This window comes from Gopherus flavomarginatus, chromosome 13 (assembly GCF_025201925.1).
Source record: "Gopherus flavomarginatus isolate rGopFla2 chromosome 13, rGopFla2.mat.asm, whole genome shotgun sequence".
NCBI classification, from domain to species: domain Eukaryota; kingdom Metazoa; phylum Chordata; order Testudines; family Testudinidae; genus Gopherus; species Gopherus flavomarginatus.
The window spans coordinates 15,841,465-15,865,843 of record NC_066629.1 but is presented as its reverse complement, the minus strand read 5'-3'; the positions used below and the strand labels follow the sequence as shown (position 1 = coordinate 15,865,843).

General features: G+C 38.7%; 1 protein-coding gene across 1 annotated transcript in view; it reads right to left on the bottom strand.

Moving 5' to 3' along the window:
• BARX2 (BARX homeobox 2) overlaps positions 1-21,691 on the bottom strand; it is a 51,948-nt gene extending 30,257 nt beyond the window's left edge. The window contains exon 1 of the mRNA XM_050921752.1: positions 21,296-21,691. Coding sequence (XP_050777709.1) covers positions 21,296-21,482 — 187 coding nt within the window. The 5' untranslated portion in view covers positions 21,483-21,691. The remainder of the gene's footprint in view (positions 1-21,295) is intronic.
• Positions 21,692-24,379: the final 2,688 nt, after the last annotated feature.

The window sequence follows — 24,379 nt, the reverse complement described above, 5'->3', positions numbered from 1 at the left end:
ATGGCTCTATAGAGAACTAAATATTAATGACAAAGCATATAAGCAAAAAAGAAATAGAAAACAGTGTATTACTGTAGCTATATGTGTCAGAGGGGTAGCCGTGTTAGTCTGGATTTGTAAAAAACAACAGAGTCCTGTAGCACCTTATAGATACTAACAGACAGGTTGGAGCATAAGCTTTCGTGGGTGAATACCCACTTTGTCAGATGCATGCTTTGTTGCTTGTAGCTATATCGTTTACTCTGGTTCTGGGAAGCCCCATGATAGGCTAGGATGGTCTGGTAGTTCAGATACGAGTTTGGAAAGAGTGAGACCTGATGGGATTCCTGGCTCTGCCACAGTTTTTCCTGTGTGACTTCAACCAAGTCATTTAACCTCCCTGTGCCTCTGCATTCTCTATGTGTAAAATAAAGATGGTACCTACTACACAAGGGTTCTTGTAAAAATCCTGTGAGATCCGCAAATGGAATGCACTAATGGAAGGATATTCTTATCTCACAGTTTTCTAAGCCCATTTCCGCATAAGTAAATTGCATGAACACCACATTGAGAATTCTCTTGTGTCATATGATTATGAAATTCCTCAGTGTCCCATTAATATATATGCTAATAATCAAGCAATCTGTGTATGCTGCTGTTGCACAACTGACAGTGCTTTATGAGTATAATAATAATTCTACCTCCAATAATAGGCACTTACGTCGTGCGCAATTTTCAAACCAAAATAATACTTTGTGCATATCTATAATTTTCAAATTGAGAAAGAAAGCAGCATACTTAGCCAAGCATAAACCACCCCTCCCATATTCTCTGGCATGATCATTTTTTAAAGGCATAAATCCAATGCAAATATTTTGACACTTCTCAAACAGATTTCTCAGGACTGGATGGAACTCTGAAAGATCTGGTGTTCCGGCAGTTTCCTGCTGCACTCTGAAAATTGGATTGCATTGCCAGAGCTTTTACTACGCTTTCAAAGATTCAGCTTAACAGATATGACCCACCTGTAATTTCAATCACTGACCAGGTCAGACAATTCCTCGGGATTTATTGTTATATCTTGAACACAGCTGATATGTTATTAGACAATAATCATAGAAGCATAGAAATGTAAGGTTAGAAGGGACCTCGAGAGGTCATGTAGTCTATCCCCTGCACTACTGCAAGACCAAGTATATCTATAGACCATTCTTGACAGATGATTAACCTGTTGTTAAAAACCTCTAGGGATGGGGATTCCACAACCTCTCTTGGAAGTCTATTCTAGAGCTTAACTACTCTTCTAATTAAAAAGTTTTTCCTAATATCTAATTTAAATCTCCCTTGCTGCAGATTAAGCCCCTTATTTCTTGTTCTAATTTTAGTGGACACATAGAACAACTGATCACCATCCTCTTCATTTCAGCCCTCAACACAGTTGAAGACTTATCAAGTTCCCCCCTCAGTCTTCTTTTCTCAAGACTAAACATGACCAGTTTTTTAACTTTTCCTCATAGGTTAGGTTTTCTAAACCTTTTATCATTTTTATTGCTCCCCTTTGGACTCTCCAGTGTGATCCACATCTTTTCTAAAGTGTGGCACTCAGAACTAGACTCAGTACTCCAGCCGAGGCCCCACCAGTGCCAAATAGAGCAGGACAATTACCACCCATGTCTTACATTTGGCATTCCTTCTAATATGCCCCAGAATGATATTAGCCATTTTTGCAACTGCACTGCAGTGTTGGCTCATTCAATTTGTGATCTACTGTAACCCCCAGGACTGAAATCCTTTCCAGCTGTACTGCCACCTAGACAGTTATTCTCTATTTTGTAGTTGTGCATTTGATTTTTCTTTCCTAAGTGAAATACTTTGCACTTGTCTTTATTGAACGTCATCTTGTTGATTTCAGACCAATTCTCCAATTTGTCAAGGTCCCTTAGAATTCTAATCCTGTCCTCCAAAGTGCTTGCAACCCCTCATACCTTAGTGTCATCCGCAGATTTTAGAAGCATAACCTCCACTCTATTATCCAAGTCATTAATGAAAATATGGAATAGTACCTGACCCAGGACACATCCCTGTGGAACCCCACTAGATACATTCTCTCAGTTTGACAGCAAATGATGTGGAATTTCCACATTTCCTTGGCTTGCCCTTTGCATGTCTATGATAATCAGGTTTTAGAATTGCAGCCGTGTTAGTCTGTATCAGCAAAAACAGTGAAAAGTACTTTCCCCGTTGTCTTTTTATGATAACTGGGCATTTCATTCAGAGCCTGATCCAGACCCCACTGAAGTCAATGGGATTATTTCTGTTGACTTCAGTGGGTTTCAGATCAGGCGCCATTGAGAGACAGGTTCTGCCTACAGAGGAGCCGATTACTCTCTCATTTACACCAATTTTGCACCATTGTAACTCCGTCAATGGGGCTGCTTCTTATTTATACTGGCACAAATGAAAGGAGGATTAGGCCCTGGAAGTCAACCTGCACATGGAAAAAATACAAAGTTAGTAAATTGTTACCTTTTTATGGATTCTTTGTGATGCACAAAGTTGGTCTGAAATGTGAATTTGTTGCTGTTGGTTTGGGGGCTCTTACATTTTAATTCCCAATAGAAATATCAGCCATAATATGTCTAGTCCTCCTGCCATATCTTTCCTAGGGGATTTCAGGAAGCTAATGGTTTGATGCACCAGTTTAGTTAAAAATCAGTTTTTAAATCAGTTAAGTTAAAACTATGCAAAGCGCTCATGTGGCGGCTCAAATTGATTTAAAAGTTTCCAAATGCATTTTGCATCATTTGATATAAGAGTGTCCACACAGGGTTTTTCCACTGGTATAACTAAATCAGTTTAAAATAGGGCTGTCAAGCGATTAAAAGAATTAATTGCGATTAATCGTGCAATTTAAAAAATTAACCGCAATTAATCAGGCAATTAATCGCACTGTTAAACAACAATAGAATTCCTTTTATTTAAATATTTTTGGATGTTTTCTACATGTTCAAATATATTTATTTCAGTCACAACACAGAATAGAAAGTGTACAGTGCTCAGTTTATATTTTCATTACAAATATTTGCACTGTAAAAAACAAAAGAAATAGTATTTTTCAATTCACCTAATATAAGTACTGTAGTGCAATCTCTTGATCATGAAACTTGAATTTAAAAATGTAGAAATATGTAAAAAAAACTGTATTCAAAAATAAAATGATGTAAAACTTTAGAGCCTACACGTCCACTCAGTCCTATTTCTTGTTCAGCCAGTCGCTCAGACAAACAAGTTTGTTTACATTTGCTGGAAGTAATGCTGCCTGCTTCTTGTTCACAATGTCACCTGAGAACAGGTGTTCGCATGGGACTCTTGTAACCAGGGTCGCAAAATATTTACATGCCAGATTCATTAAAGATTCACATGTCCCTTCATGCTTCAACCACTATTCCAGAGGACATGCGTCCGTGCTGATGATAGGTTCTGCTCGATAACAATCCAAAGCAATGCAGTCCAACACATGTTCATTTTCATCATCTGAGACAGATGCCAACAGAAGAAGGTTGATTTTTTTTTTTTTGGTGGTTTGAGTTCTGTAGTTTCCACATCAGAGCGCTGCTCTTTTAAGACTTCTGAAAGCATGCTCCACACTTAGTCCCTCTCAGAGTTTGGAAGGCACTTCAGATTCTTAAACTTTGGGTCTTGAGTGCTGTAGCTATCTTTAGATATTTCACATTCATTCCTTGTGTTTTGTCAAAACGGCAGTAAAAGTGTTCTTACAACCAACAATATGCGATGAGTCATCATCCGAGACTTCTATAACATGAAATATATGGCAGAATGTGGGTAAAACAGAGCAGGAGACATACAATTCTCACCCAAGGAGTTCAATTGCAAATGTAATTAACGCAATGTTTTTTTAAAGAGCGTCAGCAGCATGGAAGCATGTCCTCTGGAATGGTGGCTGAAGCATGAAGAGGCATATGAATGTTTAGCATATCTGGTATATAAATACTTTGCAGTGCTGGCTACAGAAGTGCCACACAAATGCCTGTTTTCTCTTTCAGGTAACATTGCAAACACGAAGCAGGTAGCATTATGTCCCGTAAATGTAATCAAACTTGTTTGTCTTCATAATTGTCTTCTCGATTGGCTGAACAAGAAGTAGGACTGAGTTGACTTGTAGGCTCTACATTTTTACATTGTTTGGTTTTTGAGTGCAGTTATGCAACAAAAAAAATCTACATTTGTAAATTGCACTTTCACGATAAAGAGACTGCACTACAATACTGGCATGAGGCTAATTGAAAAAATACTATTTCATTTGTTTATTATTTTTAGCATGTAAATATTTGTAATCAAAACTAATAATGTAAAGTGAGCACTGTATACTTTGTATTCTGTGTTATAACTGAACGCAATATATTTGAAAAAATGCAAAATTATTTAATACATTTAAATTGGTATTCTATTGCTTAACAGTGCAATTAAAACTGCAATTAATCACGACTAATTTTTTATCACAATTAATTTTTTTGCATTAAGCATGTGAGTTAACTGCGATTAATCGACAGCCCTAGTTTAAAAATATATCTTTAGTTCAGTTGGCACAACCCTGAATATAAACAGGGTGAAATCCTGGAAGGTTTGCCATTGATGCGATGAGGCCAGGATTTTACCCAAAGATTCAAAAGTGTTCTGGGAGCTCTTAAAAAGCAGTTTTGCCTCCCAGGTCTCTCAAAGCTTGTCTACATCCAAGTTGGAACTGAACTAACTAAATCAGTTTTAATTCACACCCTCAGTTATTTCAGTGCAAATTTATGGGTGTATACACTTATTTCAGATTGAATGTCCTATTTCTCAAGTCAGCAAAAGATCAATTTAAATTAAATCAAAATAAAACACTCTAAATCCAAATTAAGAGTCTTGTCCTGAAATTACTGAAGTTACAAATCACATATTAGTGATTTTGGTTCCAGCTCTTCCCTAAAATGGTGTTAGCAAAAAATAATAAATAAAACAAGCAAAAAGCTTTAAAGAGCCTGACCACAAATGATTTCTCTTCTAAATCAAATTTCATTCATGATGTCATAATCTTAACTAGTTCTTCAGTGGTCCGTACAGATTTCTGGGGTGGACACAAGCTGAATTTCTAATATAAAAACAAGCCTGCATTAAAAAATAAATTCGTGCAGGTCCTAAGACAATCTAAGGAAGGAAAACAGGGCACATGATCAATTATGTCCTCCTCTTTAGAAGATTACCTTTATTTAAATTATTTACACAGGAAACATATAACTCTGTGTGAGATTTAACATCTAATTTCCTGCACAGCTGTGATAAGTAGCCTGTACCCTTAAATGGTTTCTGCAACAATTAACCATATCACCCATCTTCAACATGTTCAAAAGCAGTCATAAATCATAGGAGCAACCTACTTATTACTAGTATCCAACCACTGGTAATATAAACGCTTATAAAACAGGGGCTCCTTTCATAATTCCCTGCCCTTCTCTCTCAATAGTTTAGAGGATTAACCCTTTTACAGTGAGGGATGGGCAAACTGGTTTTGCCTAATTCCAAATCCATTCGACGTCACGGGTTCGAAAGTTTGACTTGAACTCGAATGTCATTGGGTTAACGTTCCACTTAGGAGACGGACTGAAAAAAAGGATCAGAGAGAGAGAGAGAATGCAGCAAAAAGATATTTTGTAAAATGTAGCAGAGCGTGGACAGAGTGAAAAGCAAATTAAAGGTTAACAGGAAAAAAGGACCAGAGGAGAGGAATGAGAAACTCAGGGAAAGAATAAATAGAGTGTACATACTGTCGGTGGGCTCTCACGTGTATCAGCATAACTTTTGGAGAGGGCTAGGGTGACCAAACAGCAAAAGTGAAAAATTGGGATGAGGTGGAGGGTAATAGGAGCCTATATAAGAAAAAGACCCAAAAATCGGGACTGTCTCTATAAAATCGGGACATCTGGTCACCCTAGAGAGGGCTGGTCTATCCCTTCTACATGGCACAGGCACCTCTCTGGCTATTAAATTAGTTAGTGTAGTTGAATCACCTTTGTGAAGAAAAATGGTGGCATTAACTTGAACTAATGTTGCAAACCAAGACAGTAATAACACTTTGTATTTCTCTAGCACTTCACTTCAAAACCCGTTATAAAGGTGGGTAAGTGCTGGTCTCATACTGATGGGGAAACTGAGGCATAGTGAAGGAAGTAATTTGCTGAAGATCACACTGAGTCAGTGGCAGAACTGAGGAAAGAGTTCAGAGCTCCAAACCTTCAGCTCTCTCTTATATAGTTCTCAAAACTCTGAAGTTCATTTATCTCCATTCACAAGAGTGACATGTTCCAAGCTGCCAGCTTAGCAGGATCTTTCTGTATACATATATCTGGCACAATTCCTTCTCTCCTTACCCACTCAAAACTCCCATTGACTTCAGTGAGTAATGGGGGGGAGGGTTAAGTCAAGAAGAATTTGGGTGCACAGTCTATAGCATCCAAAGAGTTAAACTGGCCCTTCAAACATCTGTGGGTACGTCTTCACTACCCGTCGTATCGGCGGGTTACAATCGATTGCTCAGGGATCGATATATCGCGTCTCATGTAGACGCGATATATCGATCCCCGAACGCGCTTATATCGATTCTGTAACTCCACCAACCCGAAAGGAGTTGTGGAATCGACAGGGGGAGCTGCAGACATCGATCCCGTGCCGTGAGGACGGTGAGTAATTCGATCTTAGATACTTCGACTTCAGCTATGTTATTCACGTAGCTGAAGTTGCGTATCTAAGATCAATTTTCCCCCGTAGTGTAGACCAGCCCTGTGCTAACTAAGTCTTTGATTGACTTATTGTTGTGAGGTGCAAGAAGCTTGGATGGAGAATGCTTGTGTAGAGCAAAAATAGATTAAGTAAATGAATGAGACGACAGAGCGGTCATTATGCACTTTTGAATCTAGTCTCAAAGCACAAAATGCTCCAGCTCTAACTGGAGTAGTACCTCTCTAGACACATAAATTAAGGCCTGGTCTGCGCTTAAGATTTACATCTACATAGCTGCCTCACTCAGGGCACCCTGAGCAATGTTGCTACGCTGGCCCAGCCCCCAGTGTAGATGCAGCTAGGTTGATGGAAGAACGCTTCTGTCAGCCTAGCTACCATCACATGGGGAGATGGTGTTACTTCACTGATGGGGGGGGAAAACCTTCCCTCCATGTAGGTACGGTAGTTATGCTGGTATAGTCCTCATAATGTAGATATGGCCTCAGTTGATCATAAGATGGACATGTAAAAGCAGCAAAGAATCCTGTAGCACCTTATAGACTAACAGACGTTTTGGAGCATGAGCTTTCGTGAGTGAATACCTTGGTTTGTAAAATGCTTTGAGATCTGCTGATTAAAAGTAGCAACAGAGAGTCCTATGGCACCTTTAAGACTAACAGATGTATTGGAGCTAACAGATGTATTGAGAGCTACTGATGAAAAGTACTATAAGAAATAGGCATGATTATTTAGTTATTCTTAATCCAGCACAGATCATTCACCTCTAACAACTGGTATCAAAATTGGAAACACATGTCCATCTTATATCAGAGGGGTAGCTGTGTTAGTCTGGGTCTGTAAAAGCAGCAAAGAATCCTGTAGCACCTTATAGACAAACAGATGTATTGGAGCATAAGCTTTCGTGGGTGAATACCCACTTCGTCAGACGCATGACGAAGTGGGTATTCACCCACGAAAGCTTATGCTCCAATACATCTGTTAGTCTTAAAGGTGCCACAGGACTCTCTGTTGCTACTTTTAATCAGCAGATCTCAAAGCATTTTACAAACCAAGGATAAGTATAACTATGCCCACATTGCAGAGGGGAAAACTGAGCCAAAGAACACAGAGATCTATTACAAAACTGGAACCCAGGTCTTCTTATATGTGGTACAAAGCCATAGTCACTTTACCACATGGCTATCATATGCTATAAATGGCTTTCGGTGTAGTGACTTAGTTTACGTATAGAGAGTTAAAATGCAAAATATTTTTTAAGTTGGAATGTGTAATGTGAAAAGCACTTATCACTGCATTAACTCTTCCATTCTTCTTGAAAAAGGGAGAAGGGTGTGTCTTTTTTGCACTGTTATGCATGTTTTTATAAAATTGAAATGAGTGTTTTGTAAAACACTTGTTAGACCAATTAAGTGGGCTTGTCCCTTATGGAATTGCACTGCAAACAGAATGCAGGTGTAAAAGGAGAGATGAAATCACAACTTGACAATTTGCTAGAGCAAAAGAAGAAGATATGTGATACCACATATGAAGCAGTTCCCTAAATAGCCAAATCCATAATACAGCCAATTTACCTGGCTAAACAATGTTGCAGAACTAAGGCCTGGGCTACACTAGCAGCAGGGTTTAAACTAAGATACGCAACTTCAGCTACGCTATTCGTGTAGCTGAAGTCAAAGTATCTTAATTTGACTTACCTGGCCATTGACTCCGTTTACTCCTCCTGACGAGGTAGAGTACGGGCGTCGATTAACGGATCGATTTATCACGTCCAGACGAGACGCGATAAATCGATCCCTGATATATCAAACACTATCCGCCAATCCGGTGGGTAGTATAGACGTACCCTTTAAGGCTATTGTGATAACTGGGCTCTCAATTTAGAAGCAGCTTCCCATTTATTTCAGTGGAAAGTTTCATTTAAAAAGAAAATAAAAGACCTGAGATGGTCCTAAAAGAACCTCAGTCCATTTCGTCAGCATTTTCCACTTGTATCCTTAGTTGTATTTTAAAATGGGTGAAAGGCCACAATGAATACAGAGTTATACGGCCTGATCTTCAGAGGTGCTGTGCTCCCATTAAATTTGCTAGGAGTTGTCAGTGGCTCAGTATTTCTGAAAATCAGGCTGTAATTAGTTCTTCTAGCCATTGGGTTTGTTCCTTTTTATGAAAGGGAAGGGGAATATATGGGAATGTCTGCAAAATATTATCAAAATCTAGTTGCTGCTTGTCATTCGCACCTGCTCCTAAGGGGCAGTGGTACACGGTGAATACAGCCATTAGAAACCTTCTGGACCAGAGTCTCATTTACACTAAGGCTCCTTTGCACTGGTCTGGAATTTCCATCCACTTTAAGACCCTTTTACACAGCCAGAGCAATGTAAAGAGACCTTAGTGAAAATGGGAATCAGGCCCTTCATCTTTCATTTTGACACAGCTGTTTACAAAGCATGACAATAAAACAGGCCCCAACACCAAACCCCGCAGAATCCTTTTCAATGTTTGGCATAGAGTAAAAGGCCTCTTGTCTATGGGGACAAATATAATCCACTCAGATAGATAAGAATGAGCCCTACTCGTTCCCACTTATACAGTCACGATCCACAATGTCCAAAATTTTTGACAGATCAACAGAGACAGCACTAGGAACCACAACCCCGTGAGCACAGCCTGTCCCTCAGAACAAACACAAGCATGGAGACACTAGACTTGTCAGCATTCAAATGCTATAAATAGACACATTTGGGAACATACCTTTGAATTTTGCAGAAAATAATTGTATTCAGAGAAAATTTGGGAAGGACTGAATATAAAAAGGATCAATATTTTGGATTTTTTAAAAAATCAGGACCTCTCTCTCCTACTTAAAGGCACATAACATGAAATAGAAATGTCAGGCTTAAAAGTCATAATTTACAAAGCAAGTGCCCTGACCTTTGTTGCTGATAACTCCTTACAAGAATCATAGAAATGTAGGGTTCGAAGGAACCATGAGAGGTCATCTAGTCTATTCCCCCATCCCAAGGTAGAATCAATTAGACCTATATTATTAAACCTGAAAGAATTTACAAGCCTATCTCATTTTTTATCATGTATGTTATATACCTTTTGTACTTTGTGCTTCACTCAGCTCAGACAACGGAAACAAAATATAATCCTTATCATGTTGGAACCTGATCTGCAAATGCTTAAACATAACTTTACTCACATGAGTAGTCTCTTTAACTCAACGGCCTTACATGAATAAAGTCACATGCGAGTAGGTGTGCAGGCTTGGGCCCTTTCTAAATTATTCTCTAGTCAATTTCACTTGCGTCTTCTTATGTGATTTTCAACTATATAGGCTTTGATAGACAAAAACATAGTTATAATGTTACTTGTTATAACATTGTTTAACAACAGCCAAGTGCGGCAACATTTGGGTTCCAAGCACTGTAAGAGATGTTTAATCCAAACAACAACAAAATGGGTCCATTAAAATGTTAAAAAATAAATCTATCAGTCTGAGCCTTCATAAAAACTTTTGTTGTAACATGACTTAAATAGAGGTAAACTACCTTATAATGTGACTTAAGTGCTTACAGTGAAAGCATGATTCAAATTGACTCACTGAGGCACTGATCCAACTCCTATTTAATTGAGTTCAGTAGGAGTGAAATTGAGCTCTAAGTCATTCTAAATCAAACAATCCATCAATTGTTCTTCACCCTCATCCCCAAACCCTGTTCCATCATTTATTATTGTTCTATAATGTATTGCCACAAAGCAAAAACAACTATTCCAATTCTAACACAGTCTCCTACTACTCACCGGCCAGATTCGCTATTCGAGAGTGCAGGTGGGTGAGACAATATCTTTTACTGGACCAACTTCTTTCTGGTGAGTCAGGCAAGCTTTTGATCTTGCACCGAGCTCTTCTTCAGATCTGTGTAAACTCCAAAACTTGTGTCTCTCACCAACAGAAGTTGGTCCAATAAAAGATATTACCTCACCGACCTGATCTCTCTAATATGCTACACCAACACGGCAAGCTTCACTGTTATCAAGTGATCTAAAACAAATCTGCTAGTGAAAAGCAACTAAAAAGGACATCAATCTGCAATGATCTACAGTCCCTTCTATCACCCTCCTGCTTTATAGAATATTTCAAATATCAATTGTTCCAGCATTCAGTCCTCAGAAAATAAAAAGTATTGCAAGTGTTGAGGTCAAATGGGAGTTTTGAACAAAAACGAATGGAAGGATAAAGGCAGGTGTGTTTGTAAAATATTAATGGAAATGCTCGGAAATAAAACAGGAGAATATGTCCTAGATTATTCATTAGTATTATTATTTTAGGTTTCAATGAAATTTTTCACATCTTTTATTGCTTGTGAATAAGGGCAAACCCTGACATACAATCTTCTTAATATATTTCAATATAGTTTCGTGGCTACATTTTAAGTTCTTCCATATATGTACATTAGTACAGTGAATCCTATCCAGGGAACAACCTTATTAGTCTTAAAAGATCTCCTAAGTAACCACAAACATATGTACATTTCTTTGCCTGGCAGAACACCTCTCTTAAGCAGCCTCAACCTTGTGTGTTTACTTAAAAGAGGCTTTATTATATATATGTAGTATACAAGGAATAGGCTCCTGTATGCCTAAAGAAATAGAATCTTGTTCCCCCATCTGCTTTAATAGTGAGGATTAAAGCTGATCAGGATTTTTTTGATGAATCCACTGAAATCAAGTGATTTGCATCATCTGAGGATATGACCCTCATTGGCTTTGCCATGCGTAATCTGGAATATAAATGTTTTATTAATATATGGATCCCTAAAATGCAGGGCTTCTCCTCCAAAACAGCAGTGGGAGTGAAGTACTGTACTTGGACAAGGTTTATATTGAAAGCTCTCTCTTATTTTGAAATAAATCAGTAAATAGTGTAACAACACAATATGAAATACCCAGCATATGTAGGAGATGATAGTTCAAGTTTTTACTTGGGTGAGCAGTACCATTAAAATCAGTCAACTAATTACACGAGTAAAGAATACTAATGCGGTAAGGGTCTGCAAACTAGAACACACACACACACACACACACACACACACACACACACACACACACACACACACACACACACACACACACACACACACACACACACACACAGAGTTATTGTTAGTGTGTTTTCCTAGCCTCAGAGATAAAGACATCTGACATTTTTCCATCAAAACTTTTGTTGTGAAAAAATGTTTCTTTTTTGACTAAACAAAAGTTTTGTGGAAAATGTGCATTTTTGCCCCCCAAAATGGGCTTTCATAAAAAAACCTTGAAATCCAAAAATAAGCCTTTTTGTTTGTTTTCAGACTGTGGTTTTTAGGCCTATAATATTTCAAAGAAAAGTTGACAAAAAAATTTTCTTCAATCAACATTTTTCCATAGGAGAAAAAACAAATCATTTCCCAGCCATCTCTAATAATGGACACGATCCTGGTGTCATTGACTGCCATTGACTTCACTGAGAGAAAATTCCCTTATTGCAATATATATACATACACCATACAGCTATGCGGAGATACATATAGAATAAATGTTGTTATGATCTAAAAGAAAATCATTTGGGGTAGATAACTTAGCAAGATTCTGAATTGTCCTCTCATGTTGGAGGGGGAGGGGAATCTTCACAAGGAAGCAACTCTATTTCTTCAAAAATAAACAGCTTGGCCCTCCTGCTGCTACAACTTACACTTTACACTGGTATAACTTCACTGACTTCATTGGAGTTGCTTCTGATTTACACAAGAGAAGCTGAGAGCAGAATCAAACCCAGGTCTATACCATATTAAACTCAATATCCATCTAAGTACTTAAATGGCCCTCCCCACCATAGCATGTTATTGATTACCCAGTGTTCCTTAGAGCTACATTCTTTCCATGAGGCATAGTGGAAAGGATTCAGTTAATAAATTAATGTGGAAGGTAAAATTAAAGGAAGAAGAAAACTATTAAATATTTACTGTGTCAGTCCAGATTGTAATGCTAGAATTTTTCAAAGATGCCACTAAAATGAAACTTTTGAGTCAATTTCACATCGACCCACAGGAAGCTTCTCATCTAGATCCTGCTCAGTTGCTAGGAACTGAACCACACTCAGAATAAAAGCCATCCGGAGGAAGAAATACACAACAGGAATCCACCTCCCATGTTTTCCTGGATGCAAACACTTACAAGACCTCAGGATAATGTGCGATACTTAAGCCTGCTCTGAAACACATTCTTCACACTCAGACAGTATGTGTGAACGATGAAGCACATGGTTCTATGAAAACATTCCTATCAGGCCTGGAAACTAAAAACAAAGCAAACGAGGGACACTCGTTTGGGTCGATGTTGAATGGTATGGGTGGATATTGGTTGAGGTCATTTCCACGGGACCTAATCCTGCTCTTCCTTACACCACTGTATTGTAGTGTATTCCATCGATTTACACCTGCTTTCCTCTGGTGTACATGTTAGCAGAATCAGGCCCTACATCCTGTTTTCTAGCTAATTCAGGTTAAAACAGGTAAGGATCGACAGCCCTTAGTGAAACCAGTACTTCCCTACACTTGTATATGCTACCAGCCTCCACAACCTAGCTGGAGGGACTCTTCATGTTTTCACTTTGATGGGAAGGTTGTTTTTTATACACTCTGAAGGCCCATGGCCCGACCTGAGTGCACTCCAAACTCTCATGGAAATCAGGGAACAATTGGGGATGTGCAAGGAAATCAGGGTCCAGTTCCTTTGTGGGACAGATTCTGCTGTCAGTTACACCCATGCAGCCCCTCTGAGTAGAACCGAATGAATGTATCCAAATGTACAGAAATCAAGGAAGTTGAACAGTAGCAACCATGAGCAGAGTGTAGCCCCACTCTCGACACGCATCAGCACTGGTTAATAAACATGTACAATGAATACATCTAGTAATCTCTCTGCAGTGTCCAGCTGCTAATTGTCAAGGGCCGATGCCACACCTAATATTTTACTGTCTATTGCATGCAGTAGAATAAACCACACCTCACTTATACATTTTTCAATGAAGACAAAAGACACAAAGGCATTTGAAAGCCATCACAGAGTCCAGAACCCTTCTCTACCATCCAAGCCCCCTAAATTAAGCCCCACTATGGCCCATGGCCGTGTCCTTCCTGAACTCAAAACTTTTGAAATGTTCATTCTGTGGTGCGTGCATTTTACAGACACCCACAAAACACCACCATCACCAATAATAATTAATAAAATACTATGTGCCATACCACACCATCAATTTTCAAACAAAGTGCTCCATTGACTCCAGTGGGATGTTCTATTTAAAAATCTCTGGTATATACGGTGACCAGATAGCAAGTGTGAAACATGCAGGACACTTCTGGGCGGGGGGATAGCGGTATAATTGCATATATAAGACAAATGCCCTAATATCAGGACATCTGGTCACCCTACTGGTATATGACTCTTAGGTAATGCACTGAAAATAACCTTGGGTGAGCTCAGGAAGTACTCAGTCAAGTTTTTAAGCAAAGATATTGTCCAAGTGAAAATCTTGGCTTACTTATACCTGTGCTTATTTTTCACACAGTGGCACAAAAGTGATATAGTACAGGGCTCCTTTGTAATGCTGAATCAGATTTAACCACAACCAGACTGAACTTTGATTGCTTCCCCTGTTGTGGCTCTATTTCCTCTTCCCCAGATGTGTTTGGCAATGTTTATTCTGTGCAGTTTTCCCTTTTGTTAGTTATTTTATTCATTATTATTAGCAATGGGCTAAAGCTGCAAAATTCAGGTTTGTACTCAAATTTTAGACACCCCAAAATTTGGAGTTTTTCAGATCTGGGATTTTCCATTCGGTTTCAGTAGAAAGAGAAGGGCCATTTGCAATATTCAGACCCCTGATCCAGCTTTGAATCTCAGATATTGTCAAAGGCTTAGTGTATTCAGGTCCAAGACATTGGCTCAGATCCTTCTCTAAATATTTAATTATTGTTATCGTTAGCCAACTCATTATTTTCTTTCACGTGTCATATTTTAGCATTTGCCACTTTATAAATTATTTTTTCTGCTGCAGATATACCGAACATACAGGACAAAGTCTAGGCATCCTGAAGCACACCAAGCTCTTTAACATTATTGTTAGGGACTGATCCTCAGTCGTTATAGATTGACACAACTCCACTGAAGTCAACAGAAGTATGCCGATTTACATTAAGTGAGGATCTGGCTTTTCTTTGGCATAATACTGTAATTGCATCAGTACTTTTTCCTGCCAAGCTTTGATTTATGCTAGACAGGAAGAAGTTTGTCTTTTGAGATTCTGACAAAGCTCAAACTTTTGTTAGGTCGTGACTGAAAGGCAAAACAATGTGTGCATGGATGGTTCAGAGGAGAATCTTATGGCAAAGTCTAGTACAATGTTAGGATATGCCGATGTATTTCACTGCATATTAACACAGATGTATCATACAGTCTCCCTACGTTGTAAAGTATTTCTTCAAGTACCTTACTGTTACCAGGAATATTTAAGAACTATTTGTAGGAATATTTTAATAAAGGATCCAGAATGATCTGGAAATTTATACTTGAGAAATAATTATTCATATTTTTTCCAGGGTTACTTTTTTCTTTTTGAATTTTGTCTTTACTGTTTGACATCAATCAATAGGATTTTATTTGTCTTTGCAATTGAAACTGACAGATAAAATGTTTTTTTTAAGAGAGAGACTTGTTTTCTTGTGTACATCACTGTACAAATATGTAGACGAAAGTGACAGCAATATCAGTACCTATTCGCAGAATCTTTTATAGATGTTGAACTTGATAGAATCTGATGAAGTCTGTGCCTGCTGCTGCTTTGGGGCTATATTAACAAAAATGACGATTTGGGCCTCACTCTCTGGTTTTTAGTTCTGGATAGATAGAGTTGTGTTATACTCCTGTGATGGCAATTCAATCCCAGTTGAAGATGCATGACTGACAGGAGCTTTGGTGTACTCAGGTGTAAATTAGTCTGGTAGAAGGTATTACCCACAACTTTACATTTGTTTTATTTAACTGGATTAATACAGCTGTTATGTTTCAGATAATAGGCTTTCAGTGGAAGGGGATCTCGTTTTTCTCCACACTTTGATACACATGCTGTATCCATTCCCCTTTCCTTTCCCACAGTTCCCTGCTCTCCCCCAGGAACTCCGTAACAGTATCCCTTCAATTAAAAGGAAAAGGTCTGGCTAAACATTAGCCCAACACAAATGGTTTCCACCCAGATTTTAAATAGTGTCCCAGATCAAATTCAAAGTGGAGTTAGCTTGTCCATTCCTACGCTTTTTCAACCCAGGCCACATGGAATTTCATATTGCTTTGCAGTCATTGGTCTAAAACTGAGCTGTTTTAAGACATAAGAAATCTACTTTCTCTGTGTGTTTTCCTAAAAGTTGACATGCCTGACAGAAGTTCAGGAATATCAAAGTTCATGCTTTGCTGCATAAGCCCACAACTTCCCATAGAATCCAACATTTATAGATGCCCCTGTAGTTTAATCCACATAGCAAAAAAAGAGAGAAAAGAAAACAGTAGCCCCAAAAGCTTTAACCTCGGCCTCTCCCTCTCTCCTTTGGGAAAAGATCTCAAACAACTATTCTAGTCTCCAATAGGTTTTACATTAGAGAATCATATTTCTCAAGTCTCAGGTACAAAAAAAATATATAGACCTGTGTCATGTCTCTACTGAAATCAATGGAAAGTATCATTACAGTGGGAGAAGAATGAAGCTACGAAAGTCACCTTTGGAGGCATGCTGTCCCATTGATATCTATCAAGGAGGATAACTAGAAGAGGATTAACATTATTAAAGGGGCTGAAGTGGATTTAGGGGCTTGTCTGTACACAAAAGTTGTAGCACTTCAACTATTCTGATATAGCTAAAATGGTACAGTTCCCATCAATGTGGATTAGGGTGACCAGACAGCAAGTGTGAAAAATTGGGACGGGGGCTGGGGGTAATAGGAGCCTATATAAGACAAAGCCCCAAATATCAGGACTGTCCCTATAAAATTGGGGCATCTGGTCACCTTAATGTGGATGCAATTATAAAAGTGCTTATACTAGTATAGCATTCCCATACGGGAAGGCAAATAATCTATACCAGTGAAAGGCACCTTGTTACCAATATAACTGCATGCACGCTAGGGGTGGTATCAGTGTAACTACTTCAATTAAAAATATAAAATAAAAGCATACTCCTAACTGAAATAGTTCTCCTGATACAAAAACTGTGTGTAGACCAAGCTTCTAAGTCACCAGAGCATTTAAAAATTTTACTCAAGTTCTGATGAGCAACAGTACAGATATGGGAGATGGAATACATAGAACAGACAAGCACGATGAACGCCCAGAGAATGTCACTTCATTTGATGAACTGAAATGGAGCCCTGATCCAAGGCTCTTGGGTTCTTTTATATCCAGCAATCCTGTGAATATATATAGTTTAGAGGCTGCATAGAACAAATACTATTTGGTTTTATTACTATTTGACATCAGGGACTCTATGGATAACATTTTGTTTTTAAGTATCCAGTGCCCTGGCTTTTATTTTTCAAAGAATCCAACTTATTTTGAAGGGACGAATTCCAGGAAAAGACGATGCAGTTACAGTTTGGCCCTAGAAACTGAAACATCTTTGATTTCCGAACACTTACAGTATACATCACACCAAGACCTAACTGGGTGTCAGGTTTAATGATTTAAAAAAAAAAGCCAATAAACAGGCTAGAATTAATACAGACTCATTCAAGCATATTTTTGTTTACTTACATTTTTAAATATTAGGCATTTTGATAATAGATTTCTACTCAGTTGGAAATAATGTCTGAAGTCTTCTCTGACCTTCAAATCATACAATAACAAAAACCCCCAAATAGAAAACTTTCAACAATAGAACTACATCAATTAATAAGTCAGGTTAGTTAGTTAGTTAGTTAGTTGCTACATAATATGCAAAGGCTATTAAATGAATGAACAGGGATATTCTTAGTGTCCAAGATACCAGAGTCCATGAAGCTAGCATCAGAGAACTATTAACAACCATCTGAAAAATATTCCTCTGTATTAAGAATATATAATTTTTGGCATCTGATTATGGTGGATCTTAACCACCACATATAGTTGAACCTGGCTAACTATTTTGTGCTAAATTATATACTTGCAGGGAGGGCCTTCTCGTTGCTTTTTGTCAACAAATGTCAGGCGTTTACACTTCTACAGTAAATTTAAGTATACCATAATGGGTCTCTTTTATAGGGAAGTTATTTCCCCTTCCCCGTCCCAGTTTTACTCTGGGTATGATCCAAGCCCAACAGGAGTCTTTCCATTGACTTCAACGGGCTTAGGTTCAGAGGTGAACATCCCCCTCAACCAGAACTTCAATCTGCCCCTTTCGGATACATTGAAACGATTCAGAACTTTCATTCTGCTTCTCTGGCACACTCTGCAGGGTGAGTTCATTCTGTGCTGATTCCACTGCACAGAGTTAAATATTTAACTCTTGACTGTAGGCAAAAGAAAAATGTTTTCCCTTTGGTTTCCAGTGCTTCTAAGATCTCTCTTCCGATCAGAAAGGGGCAATGCTGGATATCTGCACTGCTTAGACATAAGACATTTTATATCATCAACCCAAGAGGGGACCTCAAACAAATGTTAAAGGCCTATCTCCCTTAGCCAGCTTGGAGAGTAAATGCATCAAAATGTAAAAAGACAGCCAAGCAGTACGGTAAATGCCACAGTGCTACCTTTTCTTTTGAAATGTTTGGTCTGGACAGTAGGTGATTATTTGATTTGCGTTATGTGTTTTTTTATCTTCACCTTTATTTATATTTATAGGTTTAACTCCATTTCTTGGCCAATGACAGAATTTCCTCTCTTATAACAAAAGGATTCACATGACCTAAATTTTTAACTGTAGCTATAAATCCGCCAGTGGCTTACAGTTTGAAAGTGTGGACTATTGTAGCCACTTCTTTTATGGTTTTAATCCCACCAGCAAATCCCTCCCAGTGCTTCTCAACCAATGCAACTTTATGACGCATATTCCAGTAGAAACCAGAATCTTCAATCAACCCAGTCATGGCATAGGTCAGATGGATTTGGGGCTATTAGCAGAATCCCTAGGGGAAATTCAGTGAACTACTAAACACAGAAAGTAACAGAGTTTAAATAATTAGAACATATGTGTCATGATAGCATCATCCACGACTGCTGAGTTAGTTCATTTGTCTATGAATTATTATCTCAGCCTTGCAAAACCAACGTTTTCCATAGCTGGCATGGAATCACCCATAAAAATACACTCAACCTTCCCACGGGCTTGATGATAATGAAACAGTTAATGACAGTTTATTCACTCATCAAAACTAAATCAGAAGTGCTTACCCCAGATAAGCAACTAAGTATTGTTTTATAATGCTGAACTATTTTTACAGCCCTGTAAATTACTGGATGTTTGGGTTATTGCTCCTCTGAAAGTCTTGGGGGATTTTTGGTAGCCTGCTTTCTTTTGTGGTACTTCCCCTCTATGTAAAATAGAATTTTCCTACAATTAAAAGAGAAAAATCTTTACTCTGGAGTGGAAGGTTAGACTGGTCCGATTCCCACATCACTGGAGTTAACGGGTGTTTTGCCATTGACTCCAATGTGAGCAGGATTGGCCCTCCGTAAGGATTTTCAGCCTGAACTCTGCTGTGCATTGAAGCCATTGGGGACTTTCGCTATGGACAGAGTTTCACTGGCTAAACTGTAGCAGAGGGTTAGCTGCAAAAAATCCCTTGCCAGTGGGATCCTGATAAGTAACTATCCCTTCCACCAGAAGTATGTCAGTGGTTGATTAAAAATCAAATAGAAATCAATATGAGGAAATTTATTATGAATAAGAACTGTACTATAACCACCCTGTCTCCAAAAGCAGGTGAAATTGGGGTTTGCTACAGTATTGGCCTCCAGCATCTTTCTATTTAATAGTAATATTTACAAATTGCTACGGTATTGGCCTCCAGCATCTTTCTATTTAATTAGCAATATTTGCAAATTAGGGTATTGAGGCAGGAGGAGTTGTAGATATTACATGAACGAAATAATTCTCTATTTTAAAAATAAATAAATAAATAAATCTATGGGAGTGACTGATTTCACTTAAATCAAGTTTTACACTGGTATAATTTCACTAAGATCAGTGAGGTTCCTCTTCATTTACTCGCAGAGGAATCAGGGGGCCAAACGGTGGGGTATCAATCTGTAGGCAGCACTCCTCACTGATTTCAGCAGAGACTTCTTGTATTTTCAGGTTCAGAACATTCCACGACTTTTTAGCATCAGCATTACCAGGAATTGGTCCTTTAGAAACATTTTTTGAAATAACTTGGATTTATTTTTTTTTAATTATCAGTTTTATCATTAGATTCTCCAAAGTTATAAATGTTTCTACTAAAAGTGTTTGGGGAGGACACAGAGGTTTGGGGAGAATAAAAGTCTGCTGAGCCCTCTAACTGCTTAGCGGTCTTGCAAAGTTCATAGTGTCTTAGCAAGGAGAAAACTTTTCTGCGTGTAATTTATCAGAGGAGTAACATTTATTTTGGGTGCACGCCTAACAAACTGCATCAGACTAATTTGTTTGCAAAAATGCATATGGCTCTGATTGTGCAAATCACTTCCACTAAAGGCATCCATCAGTTGAAGTGAGTGGGCTCCTCAGCCGTGCTGAGGTCTACTGGTGCAAATCTGTACATAAGATCTAGTCCTGTGTTTGTGGAACTATTATTACTAGGGAATTCTTATTATTATTTATTTGTGTTCCCACTGATGTCACTGACAATTTTATAAGTGACTTCTCTGAGTCTTGATCAGGGCTTTAATAGTAGGGGGTATATATGTTCTGGATATTTCTCCCCTAACCATTTATTTGTGGATGTTCCAGAGAGAGCTCAAGATGGGTCTGTTGCAGAGGGAGGTAAATAGGGTATCACTGGATATTTAGCAAACCACAGAAAAATACAGTGTAGAGGAAAGAAACATCCACTGGCTGAGGAGTTTGTGAATGTTTTGGCCAGAGAGGAGAGCGTTTAGGGGAAAGGGTTTCCCTTAGTTCGCCGCTACAAATATGACGTCGCGCCTGCAGAGTCCACACTGGAAAATCGAGCTACTTTATTGCCCCTCACCACCACCATACACAAAAAAGGGCTTTGCTTGCAAATCTTCTCTGTGCACTCCCAGCTCCCCACCGCACACTTGCTTGTTCCAATCCCAGGTGAAACCCTACCGCCCAGGGTTCTTGCAGAGACAAAAATTCCTTCCCTTGCGGTGGCTGAGTGCTGCAAAATCTCAGGGAGCTTAGTGCCACGGTCAGACACACACACACGCACACCCAGATCCAGCCTTCTTGGGAGGTAGATGCAGAAGGGGAATGGCTGGGAGCGGGGAGAGATGAGAAAATTCAAGCTCTTACCAGTACAGGAGTGCAGCGGTTTGGGTCTGACGATGAGGGAAGGGTAGACAGAGTAAAGGGAAAGTTTCTCAAAGTAATCGCAGGTCTCCTTGGATAGGATCTCATCGATCATGAAAGTCTTGTAGCGCCTCCTGGCTGCCTTGAGCTGCCCGGGGGACGCGAGCCTCAGCTCGCCATGGCAGTGCATGGTGGAAAGCGCCGCTGGCTCAGCCCCCTTCCCCGAAGAGCGGCCCGGGCTTTGGGACGCCGGAGAAAGGAACTCTCCCTTTCTAAGGGGCGTGGGAAGGGTCCCAGGGAGCGGAGCGGGGCTGCCACAGGGTGCTCCCCCCTACCCCAGGCCAGGCGTGGTCTCTGCGGCTTGCCTGGGTGAATGAGCGCTCTCCAGCGTGCGCTCGCTCGGCTGCTATATAAACCTCCCGATAAGCATCTCGCCGAGCCCTTTTTAGGACACTTCGGCTGTCAATCAGGGCAGCCTCTGGCTTCTCCTGCGCTCATCCCCTGCGCTCGCGGCTGGCAGGATCCCGGGCGCACGGGCGCGCGCGCTCTATTTTAAGCGACCGGGGTGTGTTTTAAATTCGGCTTTGCCTTCTAATGCTCCCTGGAAAGCTTCCAGGGTGACTTTTCTCTCTCTCTCTCTCTCTCTTCCCCCACCCCCTGCAATTAGTTTAAGGCTTGAAAATTCAAGTAGCAATGTGGTCAATCAGGAAGTTATTAAGCACTTTGGAACAATTGTACAGGGCGAGCAAATATACACCAGCGCTCAGAAATGTGTTGCAGAGAGAAAGAGAGACGCTTTCTTAGCTTCAGAACAATTAATTACCTGTTTTCCTCCCCTTGCACTAACTGTCCGTAAGAAATACTCGTTGGTGGGTATGTACTTGTGCACACACCAACCCACAAATGAAGTATTTCTCTACCGACAGTTCGTGTAAAGGGAGAAAAATAGGAGGTAATTAAGTCTTCAGACGTTAATAGAGCTTTTATAATGGCTAAACAATTAAGGGCTTTGCTGTGTTTACGGCTAAGGACTTGGACTATTACACAGAGAGAACTATAGGTGTACTGTATTGTAAACACTTTCTTCACTAATGCAGCATTAGTCGCTGTTGGGTTGTTTTCAGATGAGTTTCTGCCTGGCCATTTTCTCACAGCTGTTTATTGGATAACCTTGTGATCTTTGGAAATGCAGTTTTTCCCCTACCGAGTAGTACTGAACACCTCGCTCCGGAGTATAAAGTTCAGACAGATTAAAAATGGAAAGAGATTCTTGGCAAATAGTGTCATTTTCATTGCTTGCAACTGTTGTGCAGAAATTATTATTTGTTAATGTTCCATAATTGTTCTTAAGTGCTGCTCCTCATTTTCTCGTCTCCTTTTAAGCAATCATGTGTCAATTCGTTTAATTCTAAAGATTATTATTTTTTCTTTGTTGTTTAACTTCAAATGCCTCTGGGCTTTCGTGCAATTTTCCTGCGCTTTGCAGAAGCCAAACCGTTCCTGATGACTTAGCTCTGATTTTTATTTCTCTGGTTTATGTTCACACTGGGTCAATTCTTCCCGATTTGAAAGGAGAATCGTTTTTGAGATAGGGATTTGTAGTGCTTTTAGAAATTATCCCACGCCTCGTTTTGGACAGGACTTTTTCAGCACAATTATTTGAATTACTTTTGACATCAATTGTTTGTTGATTCTGGTCTGTCCCTCATTAACTAAAATGCGTGAATCGACTATATGATACAAACAATTGTTAAATTAATTAAGAAAGTAGCTATATACTGAATTTTTCTAAGTATAGATTTATTATTAGATGTAATAAATACATTAATATAGTCTACAAAACCGTATTGCTCACTTTTTTATTTTCAAAGTAACGTTGACCTGTAAGGTAACAAACCATATATTTTAATTTTTAGAAAGTTCAGAAATTATAGATTTCGTGTTTGTTTGTATGGAAAATATTGTGTTTTGAAAGAGAAAAAACATTCTATTCAGAGTCTTTAGCATGGAGTTTGGGTAACTTTTTGTTTGCTGTGGTTCCAGTTATAAAACATATATTGGAATCCTGTTAAAACTGTCTTCCGTTTGATCAATATTTCTTTTTCTATTGCAAATATTGTTTGGTTTTACGGTCTATTTTCAGAACCATAAAAATAATATGGATATCCTTTCTAAACACTGTCAAAAATTGGAATAGTAAGCTTAGGGAAACAGACGATCTAATTTTGATGTTTTCTTCAAAGATAGAGCATTTTTTTAAATTTACAGATACTTGTTTTAAAAAACCCCAAACAGAAATTTTTATAAATCAGAGAGAGACCAATAATCTTATTCATTAAAAGTAATTAGGAACACATCAATATTTAAAATAAATAGTATTTTATTTACTATACTTGGAATATACTTTGTTTATTCTCTTTGCAGCTGAGAAATTAAAGGTGATTACAATAAAAAGGAATTTAATTAAAATGGTAAGGGATGAGTTCAAATAAAAATGTATCCGAATGCTCTTAATTATTTTTATATTGAAGAACCGTTGTTTAAATTGCTAAACCACCTCAAAAATATCTCGAGGGGTTAGATTATTTTATAGTAATAATAGTAATATCCAGTTTTTTATTAAAAAACAAACAGATTTTAATAACTACACTTACAATGCAACAGATAACACAAATAATGATTATTTCAAGGAAATAAAATATCTAACGATAACTCAAAGTGTCATAATAAGTAGCGAGCGTTTGCTGATCATAACTAAATAAATAAAGTCCTAAAGAAGTCAGGGTTTGAATCCTGAAACAGAAAAACCCCACAATATATGAAAGGAGATAGGGTCATTACACTTCCTTGCGTTTGCTGCGCGTTCTTTGGTGGCTAGTAGCTGGAGATGGGCAATTTCCCCTAGCATTTCAGAGTGCAGTTGCTGGAGTGAAATAGCTTTAAGGGAAGCTGACAAGACCCAGCAGATAAATCTATGACATCTGCTAATTTTAGGGTGCAGGATAGATGCTGGGAGTGAAACAGCCTTTCATGAAATTGACAAGCTGCAAAGCAGAAATCTATTTCAGTGGAGCTGTTCTGCTTTAT